This window comes from Anas acuta, chromosome 2 (genome assembly GCF_963932015.1).
Source record: "Anas acuta chromosome 2, bAnaAcu1.1, whole genome shotgun sequence".
Taxonomy (NCBI): Eukaryota; Metazoa; Chordata; class Aves; order Anseriformes; family Anatidae; genus Anas; species Anas acuta.
In genome coordinates, this window is record NC_088980.1 from 128,025,209 (window position 1) to 128,047,542 (window position 22,334).

Below are 22,334 nucleotides of genomic sequence, written 5' to 3' on the forward strand. Positions count from 1 at the left end.
GGAAATGTTCACTTGGGGATGTTAGCATTACGGTTCCTAAATTTTGCCTGCAGTTCAGTCAACTCCTTTGAAGGTCTATCATGACTCTTGGCTATGTTACCAGCAAAAACGGAAACATACCTGATGTGAAATAAAAATTTAATAGTTAAAGTACAAGACATAGTTAAGTTACAAAACTATTCATACTTGTCTGTATTGATAGAGAAAATCCGTGATACTACAGTTCAAATTTTTGTTTAGGAATATTTACTGGTATATACTGCTTTCCTCTGGTGATATGAACCTTCACATGTTCATCTAGCTCTAAAGATAGACAGTTTTAATTAGAATGAGGGAGAGGCTTACAGCTGGTTGTCAGTATCCCAGTCTTTGCAAGAAAGAACAGTAGTTATAAAAGGTGGTTCTTACTCTTTGCCAGGAGGCACTTGATGTTGATTGTTTCTTCCTGCTCAGTCTTAAAAACCATCTAGGTTTATTTTTATATACTTGCCACAGTCTGCTTGTTTGTCCTTTTTCTTCATTGGTTATCCGTTACTACTTTTTTTGTTGTTTTTTGTTCTCTTATTCCTAAAGCTTATTTTTTACGTAACAATGCAAGGCTGTGCTTCTGTAGTGACTTTAACAACTGTGTATTTTCCTATTGCTTTAGATTTGGAGTAACATAAACCCATTTATACAGTTACCCTCTATCTCTGAGGTTATACAGACAACTGGACTCCTATGAAAAAAAAAAACTGCTGTCCAAGAACTCACTTCTGTGGGTGATTCTTATTCTTGAGAGGTTTTCTTCCCTTTGCCAAGATTTCAGAATTGGAAGTCCTAGGAAATATTCTGCCCACGTATATATTGTTATTGTAAGCAGACAGCTGGTACTTCTTTCATTATCCACCGTACACCAACAGGTAGATGAAAGGAAGGAGGGATTCTGTGTTTACATGGTCTCAGGTCAAGTATGAAAGTATTCATGCCCTCTGACAATATGAACTGGGAACTTTGTGCAGCAGTAAGTTCTTCAGTCTCTGCTCATACCTATATATTTATGCCTTGGCTCATATCCAGAAAACATGCCTTGCACTTCATTATATTTATTGTTTTTATGCACTTGGTTAAGAATTGCATGTTCAGATTCTTCTTAGGCTTTTTTAGCATTTCTAAGTACTCAGCAACTACTGTGAAATTGTTGTGAGCTAGAATTAGGAGCTTGGGCTGCAGAAAATTTATTAGTTTAGTTGGATAACTTTTATTGGCATGAGTATAAAATATCTACTGTGTGCCACTGCTTTTTAATGGCCCATATATTAAGGTGCCTGAGTATTTTGTTACAGTTGGCTGAAATCACTGAGCTCTGCAAAAGTCAAGGAAGTTCTACTTTGTTTATATGCTTCCACCATCCCTTCTTGTAAGCACCTCTTCCTTCATTTAGGCCTTTCTTATCTTAGATGAAGAACTGGGGCACTGGAGGCACAAGACTCAAGTTACTTGAGCTTTAGTTTGACTTGAAACTGGGGACAAAAGCAATATTGGCCACTCATGTTCAAAGCTGTAACTAGCAGAGAGCTTTTATGTAGCTGTGGTTTGTGGGGCCTCTGTTTTCTCCAGTTGCTGTGGGGTGTCATATTTGTCTGGGTACCTGGGTTGGCATCTACAAATGTATCTTAAGTCAGAGTGCCATGGACAGATTTTGTAATGCAGCACATTTGCTAATGAAATATTAGTATATGCAAGCTTTTTTTTTAGTTTCAGTCTGGTACCAGTACACAGAAACTTGTCATCATTGGTAAGAGGATCTTGCTCTATAAAATGCAGAATTTTTTTCAGTCGCAACTGTTCAAAATGTTCCTGGATCTGAAGGATTCTTCAGGAAGAGGGGCTGTTGTTTGTTTTGCTTTTTTTCTGTCTTTGCTTAATTAGATTCTTCTTTTGCACTCGGACTTGCAAACGTTATCTATAAGGTTCCTGTCTTCAAACTTACCATGGCAAACGTGAGGACTTTCTTTTGTCTTTTTATGTTAGAAATTCTTTATAACCTGTCTTGTAACAGAAGTGCCTATAAATACTACAAAATATAAAATGCAGATTGGAAATGCAAATCGGATATTAGCAGGACTTTCCTGTTAATGCCCTTCTTTCCTCTAGCAGCACATGCATCATTTTCAGGTTTGAGACTGCTTATGATAAAGGACATCCTTCTAGATGTTGCTCTTCGGTCTCAACTTCTTGGCTTTCAAAATAGTATTGATCCTGATTTGAGTCTGAGATGTGCTTTTTAATACCAGTGGTTTTAAAGAATAAACACTTGAAACACATCACTCAGTGGGAGTGATGCTCACTAAACCTTGCACAATCGTGTTCTTGAATGGCTTGGCTTCACTGCATGTCTGTGGCTATGTATATGCATATGGAAAATTACTGCTGTATACCACTTCATGTGTTTGTTGTTGAGAAGGCCATTCCTGTGCCTACCACGGAACTTTATTAAAAGAAAAAGTTGTCTTTAAGACTTGAAGATACTGTAAACAGTAGGAAATTGCTGCTCTCTTTCCCACTTTCCTTTAAAAGACCACAGGCAGACTTGCTTCTGCAGGGACCTTAATTCATACCTTGTTTTCTCTGGGGCTGGGAAGCATCTTTCCTCTTTCTGCCTCAGTGCTGGGCTGACACATAGCTCTCTATAGACATAACTGCTGCTGAGCATGCTAAAACAGACAAGGGAAAAAAAAAGGTATGACGTAAGATATTTCCTTTCAATAAAATCGCTTTTGTACTATTAGACCTTCCTTTGTCCCCTCAGCCTGGTGCATAATAAGACATTTGGCCCTCTTGGGTTGACTGACTGATGCTTTAACAAGAGCCCTCTGTTTATATTGCTCTACATATTGTTACAGAAATAAATTAACTTAAGCTTCCCAAATGAGCCAGCAATGAGAAAACAAAACACATTGGTTTACCCTTGCAGCAGCAACACTAGAAGGTCATAATGAGAAAAATGCCGTCTGAGGCTGGAAAAACTGAGTATTTCACAGGACAGTTTCTCAAGGGCAGCACAATGTTACCTCAAAAAGCAAATGCAGCCCCACTGCATGGCATCCGTCACATGATATTAAATACGTGGAGTCTTGCCCTAGGGATTTCTGAAATCGGCTTATGTTGTAATGAATGACAACTTGGAATATTCACATACAGGTTTTTCCTCTTGATCTGATTAAATTTATAATGGACTTCATATACAAGTACGGTGTTTTTTTTTGTGTGTGTGTGTTGTTTTTTTTCCTGTCTGGTGACTTATTCTACAGTAGGTAGCGATTTTTTTTTTTCCTTTGAATGAAGTAGAGTAGGAAAAAGAAAGCAATTAGGATTTTCTCCCCAATGAAGAAATATATGGCTCTAATACACCTGGAGAACATCTGGCAAGAATATAGCAATGCTTAAGATTTACACCTTCCTGGGCCAATGCAGGAGGTACGTCATCAATTTTGTAAGCAATATCGTTCTTTCTGTCCTCTAAGGTAGTTAGCAAAACTTTCCGGGTGACCGTCGTCTAATCTTATGGCAATAGTATCAGTGGACCACTATAATGAAAGAGTAAAGTATTCCTGCTGGAAACAAGTCTAAAAAAAGCGCATGTGAGACGATTATTTCAGGAAGCCTTAAGTAGGCTATGCTGTTGCATAGCAACAGAAGCAGGCAGTCCTTAGACTCCAAAGCAGTCAGCGGACACATGGGAGCAGAATGCAGAAATGATGGAAACCTTGAAATATGTAAGGCTGAGACTAAGGGAGACTGAAGTGAAGTGATATGCAATATAGAATGTGAATGTATCGTGGGAGAAATAATAAATTGAACTGCTTTTAAGTCAAACTGAAATGCTGTCAGCTAAACTGGGCTTTTTTTTTTTTTTTTTTTTTTTTGTAGCTTCTAGATAGTCATTAAAAAACAGCAGAATGTCTGCTGGCTGGGAAAGCTAATTCAAATGTAAAGTAGATGTTAAATGCCTACCACAAGAAAAAAAAATGCATGGAGATGTTGGATTTTTTTTTATTGACAAGCCAGAAGTCGATGAAATAAGCTTTGAATGAAATATTGATTAGGGTATTGTGGCACAAATTGGTTATTATTAAAAAGCTATTTGTCTGATGTTCACAGGTCTCCAAGTTGGCCTATGGTATTTATCTCAGCAGATACTGAGAAGTACGGTGTCATTGAGTGTATTCTTGGCAAATTCCAAGCCTGCATGTGAAATGTGAGATCTCAGCAGAAGCACATTGTAGTTTAGCAACTTTGCAAGAGGTAATCTGTTTTTTATTAAAAGCAAATAAAGGAGCCAGTATTTAATATTTGGTAGCATACAGTTGCGGATGATCGTGCCAACAAAGAGACAAATTTCCTTCCTTCCAGCGCTGTTTTTATCACTGCCCTAGAAGATACAGTAATAAGCTGAAGCTCTTCTGTTCTGGATGCTGCAACACATACTTTGATGGTGAGTCATGACTGCATGATTTTAAAAGGTAGTCACATGCAGTTGAGCTATTGCACCAGAACCTGCTGAAAAGATTAGTGATATAACAAATCTCTCTAGTAGATTAATGTATTAAAGATTTGAGGAAAGTGTCTTGGAAGGGGACTGTTTTTTATAATGCTAAGAAAGAGTTTAAGGATTTATGAACTGGAGCATTTATGTATCTTGAATACTGTTAGCTAGACTAAACACTGCACTGAAACATTAAAGAATTAGAGTAAATAGGTCTGGAAGAAACCTCTTAAAAGCATCAATGCATCCTCCATTCCACACAGGACCATAATCTGTTTTAAATATTGTCATGATACTGATATTTAGACACTTTCTTTTTGTTGTTCTAACTGAATGCTTTCTTCTTATGTTATCTACAAGCTGATACTGTAAGATGCTGTAAACACATCAATCAAATTGTCAGAATGCAGAACATCACAAAATGCAAACTTTGATTCACTTGGGAACGGGAGCAATGTAACAAAGAAGGATGACTCTATTAAGTGAAATCTCTTGCAGTGAGATTAAAAAGCAGAAGGCTTTCTAAAATTATATTGAATGAGATTGTCTTAGAGGAAAACAGCATTGGAATGATACTGTATTTCCTGGAAATTAGTCTATTCCAGGGAAGGATAATCAAAGTATTTTTAAGACAGAGTCATACAGGAGCAGGAGAGCAATATCAGTTTTCATAACAAATAGGCTTCATGATATTAAAAACAGTCTTTTTCTTGAGTAGCAATAGAAGGATGCCATAAAAAGAATTATTTTTAAATACTGTAGGCACCGGACCACATTATCCTCCTATTGTAAAAGGTCTGAAGCTTCTTCCCCTGCTTCCCCTCTCCTAAAATACATACAGTCCCCTCATTCAAATCAGCAGCCCTGTGTGAAGTCCTTGACTCAAATTAGCCCAAGGTTCCTCTTGGAACCTTGGTAGCTGGAGGGATCTACCAAGGTGGAAGCTATCTTCCTGATTGTTCAGGTTTGACTGGTTTCTTTAACCAAACTCTCAGTTCTCTAAGGCAATTGCTGCTCCCTTCATCTCCACCTGCTTTTTGTCTTCCTGGCCTTGTCCTCCAGACAGAGTACCCTTTTGGATGATATCTCCCCACCTGAAGTCTGATTCTTCACACCCATATCATGAGTTTTGTAATTCCACCATATTTCCCCAACCCAGCAGATACATAGATAACCGTTGGCAGTGCTGGCTAATATCTTTTTGCTAACCATTACCTTTACTGACATTTTAAAACAACAAAGAGCAAGGTTCACATTAGTTCTTACCATTGCATAGCAAAGCTAGGTATTTGGTCAGTTTGAGTATATGTTAGTATGGCAGAGGCGGTCTGTTATTTGGCTTGTAGCTAAAGATCATGAATCTTCGTACTAGTTTCATTGTTGACTTTTAGGATTTGCAGCAACTATAGTGGATGGATATTACTTTGGAATCTTCAGCCATTCAAATCTATAATTCAGCTGCATGTTTCAACCCTCATAAATGAATTGACATTTTCTTGCACCATGGAACTATTTCTTAAAAAGCACAGCCAGGTCCCATTTAACTGGAGAAGTACACAACAGTGTGCTGCATATTGGCTGTGTACCACTTGTTGTTTGATTATTTTTTTTTAATGAGAATCAAATAGTCTATTTATTTATTCTCATGTGAACTTTCAAAGCATACTAATAAAACAATAACTAGCAAGGTATATAACTGCAGAGGAAAATGATATCAAGGGGGATAGGTCATTTGTGGATAAGCATTTAAATGTGCAAAATTTAGAAACTCAACAGACCAGAAGAATTCTTTTAGATCATCTCGAGTAGGATGAATGTAATTTAACCTGCATAGATAGTAAAGATCTTGGCTTACCTATTGGACTTTTTTTCTACTCAGTAGGAAGAGATAAGCACATTGAAGATACTAAGTTGCATTCATTCTAAAACAAATGCTTATTATGGATTGAATGAATCACCTCATATAAGTACCTGCCTACATATGTATGCACAGGCATTTAAAATTTGTCAGTAAATTTCATTTTGTCCCTTCCAAAGTACTACGCTTCTGTCAAAAATTGGAAATTTAACTTTGATAGCAAATCATTTATCTGAGTGGCTTCCACATTATCGCCAATAAACTGGTTGTTTAAAAATTCATAATAGTCTGCAGGTAATTCACAGTGTTATTTTGTTATTAGACTTTCAGTTAAAAGTTGGCTAAATTAAAAAAAAAATAAAAATCAGTGAAAGTTGCCTGTAAGGATTACAGTGGTTCACAGCAGTCTAGTCCAAAAAAAATTGCAGACTACTGATCAAGACAGTTCAGGTTTTTTGTTCTTTTTTCCTCAAAAAGCCATATAGATGCTGGTGTATGTAGCAGTGAATAGAGAAGATGTGGCTGTTTCAAAAAAAACTCATTACAGTGTTTATAACAAGTTCTTGAAAAGAATAGATATCAGAGATTCAGCTATGTTTTCTAATGAGAATTGTGTTGGTCAATACCTTTAATGTACTGTCTGTGCAGGTAAGCACTTGTGTGTTCAAGAGAAAGAACTTGCTTGCAGCATTAAAGGCAAGGTTAGGAAGATACAGAGACGCTTCATGAGCAAAACCCATGTGACTTTCTTACCTTCAGTGAAAGTCCTGCTGCATCTACTCTTGTTTCTGCAGAAAGGAAGATCGAATTGAAATTAAGTGGTAGATGAGAGACCACGTCTCTCATGGGCATCATGGATTTTGTTCAAGCATACACAGAGTATTGAAATATCTGGCGTATAGTTCTGTAGATTTCTTTAGTCAGGCTATACTAAAACATTACTTTCCCAGAAGGGAACCTCATGGAAACTCAAGGGAAAATGGAAATTCAAGGGAAACTTCAAGAGAGTTGAGGTGGCATGGAAATTCATATTTCCTTTACGTGATACCCCTCTGACTAAAAGTTTTTTTAGCTTTCAAGAGTTAACACTGATCGCTCAACTGTGTGTCTGTGCAAAAGCAGCGCTCTTCTATAGCAAGATATATAAACTCTCATGGAAAAAGTGCACTTCTATTTAATTGTTGCTCTGTTTCATTTGCTTTCAACATAGCAGGCCATGAATTAGATGGGAATCTTAAAGTGTGCAAGGTGCTGGGGATTAGAGCTATCTCCTCACTGGAAAGAGCCCTGTCTCTAAGCTAAGGCTAGATTTGGAACCAAAATTTATTTTAAAAGCATAATTATACACCTTCTCTAAAACAGACATGCTATTAAATGACAAGTTCTCTTGGCTTTTTTTGTTCTCTTATGAAAGCTGAATATAGATAATTACATTTAAATAATGTGCTGATCGTGATACAACATTTAGCAGCCAAAGCCTGAGAGAGTTTTATTTGAAAATCCCTTATTCAACCCCATCATTAAGCACGTATGGAGAAAGAGGAGGAGTAAACGTTGAAGGATTGTACCTCTTAGTCTTACACTGCAGCTTCACCAAGAAAATGGCAGCTCCCCTATGCTAGCGGGCAATATATGACAATCCTCTAGACAAGCCATGTGTCAAATGCTCATTCTTACTGTCATTCTTTTTAAAATAAAATATCCTTGCTAATTTATATTTTTCTATTAAATGCATTTGTAGTTCTTCTAGGTAGTTAGTCCTTTAAAAGTATTAAAATTCAACCACACTAGGTACCTATAACCCACAAACTATAGAGGCTCTATTTTAATTTATGTTGGTATCTCACATAATTCTTTCACTTCAAAACTCTTGATAACAATGTCACCATGTAAAACCTTGTTTCATTGAGTTACTATGGGATCTAGTCAAACTGGGATTTAATTTGTGAAAGCTATCACTAAATTTTAGATTTGACTGTTCTTTCAACAGAGCTGAAGTACATAGAAGAAGGAAAACAGCTGCAGAAATTTGACAGTTACCTTAAGAAACTTGGTGGATGTGTTATATATAGCATGGAAATGGAAAACTTAACACAGGAGTTGGATTGTGGAGTGTTCAGGGAGCTTTCTGAAAACACAAATTCTGATTCTTTCTGTGTGTATTAAATTACACTGGTTTTGTCATCCTTCCTTACTCCTCCCAAGTTCTCCAGTTACTAATTCCACTCCTCATGATACTTACCAGTAAAAGCTATACATTCATAGGATATAGAAGTATGTCCTTTGCAGGTTTACTTGTTATTTTTAAAAATAACAGATATCTTATTACACGGGCTAAAATCCAAGACAGCAAGTCTCCTGTGATCATGCTATGCCTGTTAATGTTCTTCCCCTTCCTCATCCTCTATAATTGTTTAAGAGCCTGCAAGAAATTTTCAACACAACTTCCTTTTGACAGAAGTCAAAGATACACATATTTCTAAAGTTTTGTGAAACTAGGAAGCTGAGGAAAAGAAGGATACTATATGAAAATCTCCAGTGCTGCAGTTCAAATTCTAAAATTTTGTCATGCAGAACACTGGGGGAAAGGGAAAGCACAGCTGTGGCAGACTTCAGATGGTATCTTACCGCTCACCACGTTTTCCAACCCTGTGGTAGCAGGTTTCATTAATTTTTATGCTCACACAACTGCTTTCTTGTTCTAGTTCCTGCTTTCTTTAGCTTGCTGGTTCAGTTGGCAGAAGCGGTAAAGTTTGCAGCCTTCTTGTTTCAGTTCAATGCCATGCAGGAAAATACTGTTTTTACAACTTCAAATAAATAAATACTAGAAATAACAGGACCAGGACCACAATCTTTTACACAGGAGTATCTGTCAATACAATTAGGAAATTCAAATTACGTTTCACAGAATTATTAGCAAACTCTGTTTCTTCCACAGAGAATAAACAAAAAAGGTTTTTTGGAGTGAATGGTAATTCCTTAATGACTGGTTCAGTGAATGTATTAGAGACTGCTGGGCATTGCGCCATTCACTGGAAGGGGAGCTCTCGGCTGATGTCAGTGGAGTTCCATATTTATGCAGTAATGTCTCAAGATAATGCCAATACATAACAGAATGGTGTTTGACATTTAAGAGAAGATGCAGACAGGAAAACTTGGAAGTGTTAATAAATGTGTGTTTGGTAACATTATTTTTTTGATCTGAATGTTGTTAGTAATGCCATATTGAGCCTATAGAAAACAAGCCTTTAAAATAAAGGTTCTTTGCAAGCACATTTTTGCATAGCTTTAAAGCTTGTTTCATAGCTAAAATTAAATTAGCAAGCCTGAGAATTCCCCAGGTGCTCTCTTTGTTTTATGGAGTGTTTCATGAAGAATATAATCTCTCTGAAGAGTATTCTGTGCAGTGCAAAGTTTGTGCAGTCCAGGGAATTGCTCACAAAGTACAGAATTCCTTATTTTGCTGCCCTTACAGCTGTATAGCCTATTTCATCTCAGCCATAGACTTCTCTGCTCATTCTGTTCCTGATGTGCTGATACGCGGCTGCCAAAGTTATGAAAGAATATTCTTCTGTGGTGGGTTTGTTTGGTTAGTTTGGTTTGGGTTTCGTCTTGTTTCTTTCTTTCTATTTTTTTTTGTTTGTTTATTTTTCGCCCTCACTAAATGAAATCAGTAACTTGGCAGGAGTGGTAGCAGTGATGACTTTGGACTCATGCTATTACTACTGACAAAATCCAAGCTGCACACTGCTGACTTGTAGGTCTTGTACCGCCTTTTCTGCAAGCCCACTGCAATAGCAGGAATGAGCAAAGATAACTCCAGTAAGTTTCACTTCAGACCTTTTGCATTCTGATCTTGCTGGATGATATTTTTCAGGGAACAGGTCCTCACTGTTACTCTTCACTTTTGGATGTTATGTGCTTCATTACCCCATCGTTGATATATTTGGTGTCTGCTGCGCCTCGGGGGAAGAACAAATGGTAGATGTCTCATTTCCTTCAGTATTCTTGCAGTGTTTCAAAAAGGGAGCACTGCACAGGAAGAAATGTGCATACTCTCATGCTCATGAAGGCATTTGTTAATTGAGAGGCGCCACACCGTTTTATGTTTGTCAGGCATGCTTTCAGTCAATGCTGACCTCTTTCACTTCCCTGGATGCTTGTTGTTAGGTTTTAGCTTTTTATTTTTTTAAAGTAGTTTCCTGTTTCATACTGATTGTTCATAGGAGAAAAATTATCCCATTGACCATCCAGTGTTTGACATGGGACACCAAAGCGTGATAGCCCCAAACTTCTTTTTAAATACATCATTCTTGCAATGATATATGATATAGTTATATTTAGTCTAAATAAAATACGGTTTAGAATCCTTTTTTGACTTCTCAGACAACTCCTTTGTACACCCTCAGACAGCTGACTGAAGTTGGGGAGGTAAGGAATAGCATGAGGATGAAGAATGGACAGAATTTGTGAATATTGTTCAGAACTAAGTATGGGAATGAGTTGGCTGTTGTCATGTATCTATTTAAACAAGAGTGTAAAAAAAAAAAAAGTTGTCTTTTTATTTAAAGAAAGTCAAATCTTTTGCTGCTGCTAGTGTTTGATGACTTAGGGGCTTCTTCAGTGTCCAGTGAGTGCATATAGTAGGATCTGGATAAAAACATTTGTACACTCTATGCAAATGTAAATATTAAGCTTCTCTGGAACTAACAGCTAAGCCTTCTCACTGCATGCAGTTGCATGCAGTGTTTCCCTTATGGCCATTTTCTCTCTCTGCAGTACAAAAAAAAACAGAGAAGTACTGCTTAGAAATGAAGGCAGCATATAGCTGTGGGGGTGCTGCTTCTGTTCCATGGTTCCCTAGTGCTGCTTTTCTTCAGAGTACTGCGCTACCAGAAAGCTTCCCTGATCTCCCTCCTACATCCAAACATAAAATGTGAGGGATGTTGCATTTGAAGCATGGTAATCTATTTTTTTGCAGAAAGCCTTAGATGAATGCAAATGGAGCTAACAGTAAAAGTGGGATCAGCAAAAGAGAGTGTTCCCCCTGCAAGGTTTATAGTTATGCTTCTATAATTTGGGGGTAAAAATAAAATAAATAAATAAATGAATAAATAAATAAATAAATAAATGTAGCAGGTTAGAGCTATAGCAGATGTTCCGGCAGGGATAGATATCCTTCTCTTACTGAGGGTGAAACACAAGCTTCCTTGTATCTTTGGCAGAGCTCACATGAAGGCATATCATCACATTATTCTGTAATGACATGAGAAATATTTATTTTCCAATGGAAAAAGGGTTCTGAGCTATAGCTAGGTTACAGAGCCTAGCTTTTTAATCCTGCATTAGTTTAGCTCTTCTTGCACTTGATAAGCCTGTCTGTACTCATTTCAGTGACCTTACGGTAATACCTGCACCTTGCTGCAGCAACCACACAAAAATAAATTCGTTGAGTCTGAAGGGGTGTATGTACAATGCTGAAATTAACTATACTACAGGAAAGGAAAATGCACAAAACATCTGTGTGCCTGTGCACTAGCATGCAGGTCTATGTGCAAAGTGTTACTGATTTGTACTTTCTTAATCCTCATGCTTTGCTTTTGTGCAGAAAAGAACTTTGTTCCACCCCCTACCTACCTCCTAGTTCCCAGCTAATATTAAAAGCAGAGACAGCTCTATAGAGAAATTATGTTGCTGAGGTCATTGCTTTTATAAAGTACTCACCAGTGTTTTATGAAGTATGATAAATGAAGTTGTTTAAAGTACTGCTGAATACAGACTGTATAAAATCCACAGATGTTTTTTTCTTTTCATTCTGTTTCTGCTGTAGTTTCTCCAAATGTTTAGATTGAGGCATCTCCTTTTTCTGATTACTGCATATGCCCAGTCTATTCCACAATGAGACCCCTCTAGTTCTTCTATTCTCCTTTCATACCATCTGTTTTTCTGGTGTTCTGAGTGTTGGTGTTTCCTTTTCTCTCATCCAGGTACTGCTATGTGGATATTTGTTAGCAATGACTGATGTGGAATCTACATATGCAGACTTTATTGCTTCAGGAAGAACAGGTAGAAGAAATGCACTACATGACATACTTGTGTCCTCTCCAGGTGGGAACTCTAGTGAACTAGCCTTAAAGTTATCAGAGCTTGATATAAACAAAGCAGGTAAGTACATTTTGCTCTTCTAATGTATTTATTTAAAACTTAAAATGAAAAAAGTAGTACACAAAAAATGGCTTACGTGCACGAGTTATTCACTTGTCCCTCAACAACATTTTTTTTTTTTCTGAAACTAATATGAGCAGGGGTTTCCTGCAATAAGAAGCCCAGTTTTCGTAAAACCTATCTGCAAACACAACATACTAGTAAAACAAGAAAACATTTTGTGCAGTGAGTGCCTAGCGCATGTCCATGTTAGGATAAATTTCAAAGAAAATTAAGTACAACAAAGAAAATAATGAAATCTTAATTAATACCCAACTTTTCATAGTATCCTTTAAAGGAAGTGCCTTGGTTTGAAGCCAGTAGAAGATGCCATGTGTCTGCTTAAATGCTTGCAGAGATTAGTTTTGTTCTCATCTGCCAGAAGACAGCTCAATAGCAATGCATCGATGTTTCTTTCATTTGTATCTTTGTTTCCAGATTATGTTGATGCTCTGTCCTTCTTTTAAGGCAATTAGCACTAATGCAATCCTAAATCTTACTCAACCTCTGATGTTAACAAAATTTTTAGCTGGTTGTGCACCTTCAGCTGAGAGAAAAGAGGGACAGTGTATGGTGAAGGGCCTTACATTAAATAAAAATAGTAATATGGATATGTATTTAATATAATGTTATTTGGGTGGAGGTTAATGAACAGATCTCATAAATTCTTGAAAGGCCTTTTCAGATTTTGGGAAAGGAGTCTTACACTTAACAACAGCAGAAGAATGTAGACACAGCAAAAAAACAGTGTTGATAAGCAGCCGTCCTCTCTTGTACACATATTTGAGAGAAAAGGGCAAGAGTTCTGAGAGGTGATCTCATCACTGGAAAATCAGATGCGGCAGTAAGATGTTCAGGTGGTTGTGGTGCTATTTGGGTGGTGGTTCTCTTTTGGCTTTACCAGACATACATCCTAGGTCATTCCTTCTGGTGTTGCCAGCTTTGGGCCTGTAGCTTCTAGATGCATGCGCTTCTAGTTGTGCAGGGCATTTGTTTTTCTTTCTGTTTAAAAAGAGAAGTGTTATTAATACATGAGCATGCATGTAGGTGTGTCTATTTGTTCTAATGTGGGGATATGTCTAAAATGTTGGACAAATACACAAAGTAGGTGGTATTTAACTTGCATAGTGCCAACCTTCCCCCTTGCTTCATTTCTTCAGTCTCAAATTTACACTTATCAAAATTATTTTCTAAATGGACAAGATCAAACATATACACAATTCCTACTTTTCAGTTAGCTTTTGGGATTGATTATTAGCCAGAACTGTGTTCTTTTGTGGGCTATAAAAAGAATGTGAGTTTGTACTTGTAATATATGTCAGTATGCATTTTGCACATGCAGCTAGCTCTGTAGCATTGAGAATGGTTTAAATAACTGTTATCCTAAATGTTAATACATAATTCAGGAGTCTTTTCAGGAGACCTCTTTTGCAGCTTGGGTAACTGTTAATCATTGCAGAAACATATACAGAGTTGCTCGTAAAGATACATTAGGTGATAGATGCACAAAAATGCCAGCATAGTTCTTTGGCAGTGCAGTTGTAATTAGACACAATGAAAATATACTTAACGTTTGTATTGTTAGTACACCTTGATGCCAGAGAAAAGCCTCCAAACCACAAATACTGGAAAATGCATTGCATTATCATTCCTGTGAGTATTACTGTATTATCCTGTCATGTCCTTCCAAACTGAAGAGAGGATGAAAAACATTTTGCATCCCCAATTCCAGTTCAGATCATGTTAGGGCTTGCAGGATGTAGATTTGCATCACACCTGATAGGATTAAGAGAAAAACAAATGTTTAGGGGTTACATCTTATTTCTTTCAAGGTGTATGTCAATCAAACACCTTATGCTAAGTGGTACCTCATTATACAAATACATATACCAAGTTTTGATTCTTTTTTCTTTTTATCCTATTTTTATTACAGCTATATACATCTTCTTGCAAAAATGCAAGCACAATTGCACAATTTTCAACTGCACAGATTAATGACAGAATAGGATAATGCAGATAAATAATAATAAAAAAAACAGGTATTATAAAATATATGTAAATTAAGCTACCCAAGCATATTTAGTGTATCCACTTTGAAAAGCATGCAGGTACATTTCCTGGTAAGACCAGAAACAGCTTTGAAAAACAATAGGCAGTGAGGCCTTGTTCCAAGACAATGAATTTTCTGTCATGCACTATTTGATACCTGAAGTGAGTGGTGGTTATCCTCTCAGTGATAAGCCAACTACAGATAAACAAGAGTTGACTGCATATAATGTCTGTATAATATTCTCACTTCAGAACAACAATTCCAGTGTTCTTTGTCCATAATAAGTTAACAACCTTCTAATATGCATATTCATGGCATGAACATATCTTCTAAAGTGTGCACTTCAGAATACAGGTTTCAGATTCTCTTTGGCAATGCATTTTATCTGAACTTAGTAGAAGCCTGGTGTACATCTCAGAAAGTGCAATAAATAAAAATCATGGGATGTCTTTATCCTTAATCTTGACTAAGAAGAGAAAGATTTCAGTATGGAAATCACCAGGTAACCCAGATACCTGGTTATCTCTCTCTCTTGGTATACAGCACAATTCCAAGGAACTTTATGTTCAGACAATCTTAGAGGTGATCATAGCTAAAAAATGTAGTAAGGCGAAAATATAACGAAGAATGAAGACCAGTCTTTGCAAGTCTAATCTCTAAAACAAGCTGCTAGTTTTCCTGGTGTCTGCAGATATGCCAGAGAACACATTCAGTGCAGAAGTGGGAAGGAGGCTTCCTTGTAAGAGCTGTGATGGTCCAGCCATCTACATAAAATGGGGATAGTGGAGGTGTTACAGTACCACACTGGAATGAAGGACTGATTGTAGAAGTTTGTCACTACAAGTGATTTTAGATCATGGTAGAAATGTTTGAAGTATATATAACCTGAGAGAAGAAAAAAAAAAAAAAGCTGGACATTAACAGAACTAATAACTGTTGCTAGCTAACCAACTCTCACAACTGTATTATGGCTTAAAAATATTTTATTATTTGGCATGATTTTGTTTTATTTTAATAATACCTGTTGCAATCAAAATGCTGCATTAAAATCACAACTCTTACTTCTAAGAGCTTACAGCAATCATGTTTTGAAGGAAGAATAGTTCCAGAATGTGCTTTGTCAGTTTCTGGATTTTCCAAGCCTATTTTAAGTTTTTTAGCAAGGGAACTCTGTCAGCAGAAAACCAACTTTGTAGTACCAAGAAAGTGTATTGTAGATTAAATAGATGTAGACTTGTGAGTTTTTCAGTGATTTTGTAAGAGCTCACTTGTGAGAGGTAAATTTGAAGAATTGGCAGATTAAAATCCTAGTGCTTTCTTTAAATTTTGGTGCACTACATTTAATGTTTAGGTAGTGAAATATCTAGACTTTGTGTCCAGGATGATTTTTCTTTTAAACACAAACACATGCAAGTATTTTTCTCTTGAGTTGTTGTTGTTTGTATTTTTGTTTTGCTTTTAAATAAAAATCCTTTCAGGAAAGCTTGAGTTGCCTGGATAGTATGAAGGGTGTTCAAAACTCCGTAGTTGTCAGTATCAATAGAGGATAGAGCAGGCAAACAGGAATCAAAAAATGAAATTCCACTCATCTGTTCTTTTATAGTATCAGAACAAGTATAAGAGGCTTTGTAGAAAGTACTTGGACAACTTGGGCAAAAGGGGTTTCTATCCAATAGGAAATCACAGTGTGTAGATCAATCCTATTGGAAACCTCTGTAATGTGGGAGACAAGGAGAAATAAGGAGAGGTTTCTGAGAACGTGGATTGCGAAGCAAATTGTTATTTATAACTTAACCCTCAGCAAACAGAACAAATATCACTGTTTTAGTGGGTTAATCAACCTTCAATACAACTTCTCATCAGATTGAATTCAGTAATTACCAATAACTTCAGAGGCAGTTTGCAGCATAAGTATTCAGTCCATGCTCAAAACAGAGTTACCAAGTCTGAGTGTTTTGCAGTGTTCTCTTTTCCATTACCAATATCCTATTTCTTCTGTGTAAAAAGGAGAAGGTATTTAGAGAGTTTGTTTCTATACACAGAAATAAGGCTGTAGAGGCACAGTTTAATTTAAAATGAGGAATTGATAAATATCTGTGTTGAGAATCCTGCCCTTATTCTAAAGACCTGGGTTCGAATAGTGGAGGAACCTATGAAAAAAGGTAGAGAATTAAAAATTAAGAGGAATACTGCCTCTTCTTTGACCTCTTTACAACTTTGTCCTTGGAACTGTCTTCTCTTAACTATTGTGCTAAGCCAGATCAATGCAAATGATTCAGAATTCCTCCAAGATACAGGGTACATCTAAATCTTAAAATTATTTCTTTACTGTTATGTATTGATACCTAATTATCATAGCATTCAGAGATCTGTGGCATATTAGTACATAGCTTTCAGCCATCTGGACCTGCTAGGTCTTTAATCATTAGGCAGAAGATAGAGTACAATACAGTACTTTGCATGTAGGTATTTACAGACAAGGCACCGATTAGCTTTCTGTAGACAGGCTTGAGTTGTCTGCTTACTGTGTCATTGTGAGATGTTTTCTATTCCTCAGATCGTTCTGTGGTTTGCAGTGAGACAGCTGGGCTGAAAGCATTTGGGCATGGCACTGTAAACAAAGGCAAAGGATGAACAGAGCTTTAGCAAACTACTTCGCCTATTGAAGCTGTACCTCTTTTTAGTAAACTCTGTTCAAACTTGGTGTCAGGAGGCTTTTCTATTGTCATAGTGCCACAGTAAATAAATCGTCAAAAATATACAAATATTTTAACTTCTTTTGTTTATAACCACTTTAGGTGTAGGATAGCGGCTGATGGAGCTAGGGATTTGTATTTGAAGTCATAGTATGAGTATTGTAGCAGTAAAAGGTTTTATATTCAATGCAAGATTTTTGTTTTGTTTCAGTCGATTTACTTTGTTTTGAGACTGGTGGAAGAACAGTTGGGGTTCTGGAAGCAAGATCTCTCTGTTCTAGGGTGGATCACTCATCCTTTTGTTGTATCTTTTAGAAGGAGAAGGAGATGCACAACGAAATCCAAGTGAGCAAACGGGGGAGGCCCAAGGGGAGGCAGCAAAGCAAGAAAGCTGACATCCGACTTTGACCGACTGGAGCAACTGCTGGATGTTTTCAGGCTACAAGAGCATGCTGGAACAAATTTGTTTCCATGAGCAAGCTGGTGGAAAAGCAAGTGCATGTGTCTTCACTGCTGGAACCCAGTCAACACAATGCTAAAAATGGGGGTACAAGCTGTGGCAGAAGACAGAATTTTCTCTACCTCTGTCATTAGCAATGGTTGAACATGTATTGATTTTTGGGATAGTGTCATCAGATGGATCCCTTCATAATGACTACTTGATGGGAACACTTTTAGAAAGTAGAACAAACAGGTAAATCTTGTAGCAAATGGCCTTTGAAACGTCAGAGGATCTAATTGTGTATCTTAAGCAAAGGCTTGTGTGATCCTCAGAGTTTAAAATTCTCTGGCCAAAGTGTTCACCCATTAAAAGAACTGTAAAGAAAGCACTGTTTTTAGAACTTTGCGTCTGTTTTACAGCTCTGTTATTTACAATGGTTTTTGTATTGTACGACTTAGATGCTCCACACTGCCCCTTCTCAACTGCTTATGAAGAATATTTCTGTTACTGTGAATTTTTCTACCACGCGTTTTGAAAGGGCTGTTTTTTTTGCATAATGTGGTGATGTGCACATGATAGATTTAAAACGTCAACCGCTAAATTGATTATGCCTAAACCTAAATGACTCAGCAACACTCTAATTTGTTACTAGATGAGCCTTCAAAACGATTCATTAATGTGAATACTTCGGTGTGTTTTGTGTCCTTGGTACATTTTTGCCACTTGCCTGTAGTTAGTTGCATATCAGAGACTCAAACTGAATCTTTGATGTTATTCTTCCCCGTTTTCTAATTTTACTCCCAATTTCTTAATCTTTCTCCAAGCTATTTTTTTAAAATGTTAGTCCAAGTATTTTATTGTAATGGTAGTTTTAAGAATACATTTATAACCTTACATGGGTTAAAATTCAAACAAATTCCATGGTGCTAGAGATTTTTCTGGTTCACATTGTTAAAGATGGTCCTTGTATGCACATGGGAAAATAAGTGGCATAGGTTATGGCCAATTATCTGTTTTGGAATGAGTTTTAGATTGCAGGATAGTCCAAGTAGTGGATCCTCAACCAGATCCAGCTAGGGGAACTACCTATTTCTACTCCTTGGCTATGCCTCAGTTGATCAGACTGTTGAGCTTGCACATCCACTAGCCTGTTACTGATGTACCAGGCACAGCCAAGAGCTAGAAGCTGCCCCAGCAGCCTTTTGGTCAGGTTGTGGAAAAGGACGTAGAAAGAGTTGGAAGCTAGCACCCAAAATACTAGATTTTTCCTATTTCAGCTATTCCAAAATGGCAGTCTGAACTGGACGTTTATTGAAATACCAGGTTAGCTTGTCCATCCAGGGGACTACTTAAAACCTATAAATTAATAACCTATAAATTAATAACGTATTCTGCCATAGCTATGCTGATTGGTTTCCTTCCTACCCCTGCCCCAGCAGACAAGGCCATACATGAGGCTGAACTCTGCAAAATGGGGAAGTTATACTTGTGTGTGACTGAGGTGAGAAAAGAGAGTGACTGACTAGTAAACCATGGCAATCACATAAGCACCAATCGCAAAGTCAGAAGAATTTTTTTCTTTTTATTAACGGGAGGTGATGTCACTTTCTTTATATATAATTATATATATATTATATATATTTTTGTGTTGTTGTTGGTTTCAAATGTTATGCACTTTTTAATGTTTGTAAACTTTTACTAATGAATAGTGTGATTGCTTCCTGAATATATTAATCATCAGTTAACAAAACATATTTGTGGCCACAGTTATTTGTTTCTACCATATGTATCATAGTATTTGTCACATGAAATTCTTTTGTGAGATGTGTGGAGAAAAAAAAAAACAAAACACTTCTGATCAGTATTATGAGCTCATTTATTAATGTTAATAAAAAAACAACCAAGCAGTATGCTTGTGGTTCATTAGTGTAATATTAATTCTCACCTCTTAAAGTTTGGAAGCTGAATGCCTTGCTGTCTTATTAGCTGTCAAGTGCCCTATATTCTTGGTAACAGAAGTTGTCCATTTGCTTTGAAAATATTGTTACCCTTGAACTATTTATTCATTTGTTTTTCCTGGTGTTCCTTTCAAAGTTAACACATTATTACTGATTCCTCCCAACTCTACCTTGCTCCTGAATCAGGTCTTCAACCTGATCAGAGAAAAGAACTGGTCGTCCTTTTGTCCTGGATTGCTGGTTAGCATCAATCTAACACTAACACCAGAAGGAAATAAGATCCTGGGGTTTTATATACATGAAACACCGTCAATAAATTTTCATGGAAAAAGTTAATAATGGAATAAGTAATACAGTAAGTTAAAGTGTTGTTTTTTCCTCATTTTCCTTACATGCTTTTCTTTCTTTTCTTCCTAAGTCTTTTCTGTTGTGAAATAAAATACATTTCAGGTTTTCCTCTCTGCTTTCCACCTACTTATTCCTTCTGTTTCTCTTCTTGTTTTCCTTTGTGTTTAAAGCAAATATGGAGGCCTTCACTATTTTTTGATGCATCTCTTTATGATGGAAAATAACACTGTTAATTTTAGTAGAGCAAAAGGCCACTTATGTTCCTCATTCCCTGAAAAGTATATGAGTGCTTCCTTTATCAGTTGAATTCTGCTCATTCTCTTTGTTTTTTCTGCAGCATCTAACAGTAGGCTAACTTCATGTGAACCGGTTCAAATACAGAGCTCTGTAAAGTTTTTAAGGAATGTTCTTAGCCACTGGAATTTGATTGTTTATGCCCCTGCATTATTAAAGTGCTCACTAGCATGTATTTGACCCATGCCAGCTAAAATTTCAGGGCTTGGGACTGTTCATAAACTGTAGAAGGTTCTCGATACGTAGTTAGCATGTGACTGTTCTGCTTTGGAGGTCCTCTTTGTTAGTGTAGGTAAAGATCGTTCTTTGGTGTCTATTCTCAGTGCTGGAGAACAGATCCTAGGAATGTTTATTTTACCAGCACAGTAACATCCTTCAGAGCCCCCTGAATGTTTATATATGGAGTTTGTCCATTCCAAATCATGCTACTGTATCTTGAGTACTGTTACTACTCAAGCAATTACAATAGCACTGGTTCAAGTATAGTCACACCTCTATTGCAGTGTAATTGCACCACATAACAGGGATGTTAATGGTAGAATCAGACTTTGATTGTGTTATTTTCCCTTTGTTAGTTATTTTTTCAGTAAACCTTCCAATCTGACTTGTGCGTATTTTACTGCTCTCATGATAGGTAAAATGTTGAAATGCTTCTTTAATCCAGAATTATGCTAGAAAAATCTGTCCAAGAGCTAAATAAACTCAGCCGAGTTAGGTCTGGACTATCAGTTTAATGGAATACACCTTACAGGTTTTTTTGTTTGTTTGAGTGGTTCTTTAATTATTGTTGTTGGTTTTTGTTTATTTACTTCACTGTCTCTGTAGGTGTATATTTTCAGTGTTTCCTTCCCCTTGACAGAATCATCACTCCAAAAAAATAGTTGCCCGTGGTAAATTTTATGGCTATGTTTGCAACCATACTTGGAGGTTTTATCTTCTAAATCTGCTTTAAACATAGTGGACATAAAACTAGAATTGGGCAGAGATACTGTCATTTTTTTCTATTTACTGCCTTTAATGTGTTTGTGGGCTTTAAACTTTTATTAACAGATACAATGGTTTCATCAAATTATAATTTTAAGCCAAAAATTCATTGTGATCTTCTATACAACAATTATTAAATAAATATCAGCCAGTATATCTGCTACTTGTCCCTGGTATTTCCCTTGTCACTTTTTTCTTTCATAGTTTTAAAGTTTCAAGTGGAAAAAATGTGCCCTGGTATGAGTGGCAGTTTCTGAGGAGTTAAATTTCATGCAAATGGGTAATGAAATTATCTGGTGTCCAGGAGGGAGTGAGTACCAGAATGGTTAACCTGTGACTTCATTGCATGTATCTTTTCCTCCTAAACACTGAAGAAATCCAGGTGGTCTTAATGTTTATATTTAACGTTTTAGAAACATCAATGATGTTTTCACAGAGGAATAGAAGTTGCGGTCGAATCTGAGCACAGGAATATAAGCTGAACTTTGATAGTTTGCTCTTACCTCAGCAGTAGACTCCTGTTAAACTGCTGTATTTTTGCCCTGACTTGTTCATTTGTTTTTCTCTGCTTCTCATTGTACCCTGTTAATTTTCTGTTCTTTGATTCCCTTAAGTAAAATAATACCTGAGAAATAGATGGATATGGAATACTGTGTTGGATTTTCTGTATAGTTAACTGACTAAAGTCTTGTAGTGGAAAGGATGCTTCTCTTTATTATTTTGATCAATGCACTAAGTTCTTAACGCAAAAGAAGCAAAAGATCCAGGAAGGAAGCATGAAGTCAGGAAGACAGGCCAGCAATATTAGGAGGACAACATCTCATAATAGTAAGACAGGTGGAAACCAATGCAGAAAAGAGCTTCCTTTATCACACGGTGGAAAGTCATGCTGTTCTGGTTTCTAGCTCAAACAGGGAAAGTGTTCAATTTTAGGTGGCATTTTGACATCAGAACCAACTCCAGATTTTCAGC

General features: G+C 36.8%; 1 protein-coding gene across 3 annotated transcripts in view; it reads left to right on the forward strand.

Moving 5' to 3' along the window:
* Nucleotides 1–20,192, forward strand: part of PKIA (cAMP-dependent protein kinase inhibitor alpha) — a 43,108-nt gene extending 22,916 nt beyond the window's left edge. For 2 of the 3 annotated variants that reach the window (XM_068672147.1, XM_068672145.1), the window contains exons 2-3: nucleotides 12,374–12,551; nucleotides 17,652–20,192. In XM_068672147.1, the coding sequence (XP_068528248.1) occupies nucleotides 12,401–12,551; nucleotides 17,652–17,731 (231 nt within the window). In that variant the 5' untranslated portion in view covers nucleotides 12,374–12,400 and the 3' untranslated portion in view covers nucleotides 17,732–20,192. Of the gene's footprint in view, nucleotides 1–4,160; nucleotides 4,288–12,373; nucleotides 12,552–17,651 lie in introns of those variants that run through there. The other variant, XM_068672148.1, reaches the window with a different exon arrangement.
* The last annotated feature ends 2,142 nt before the right edge of the window (nucleotides 20,193–22,334 follow it).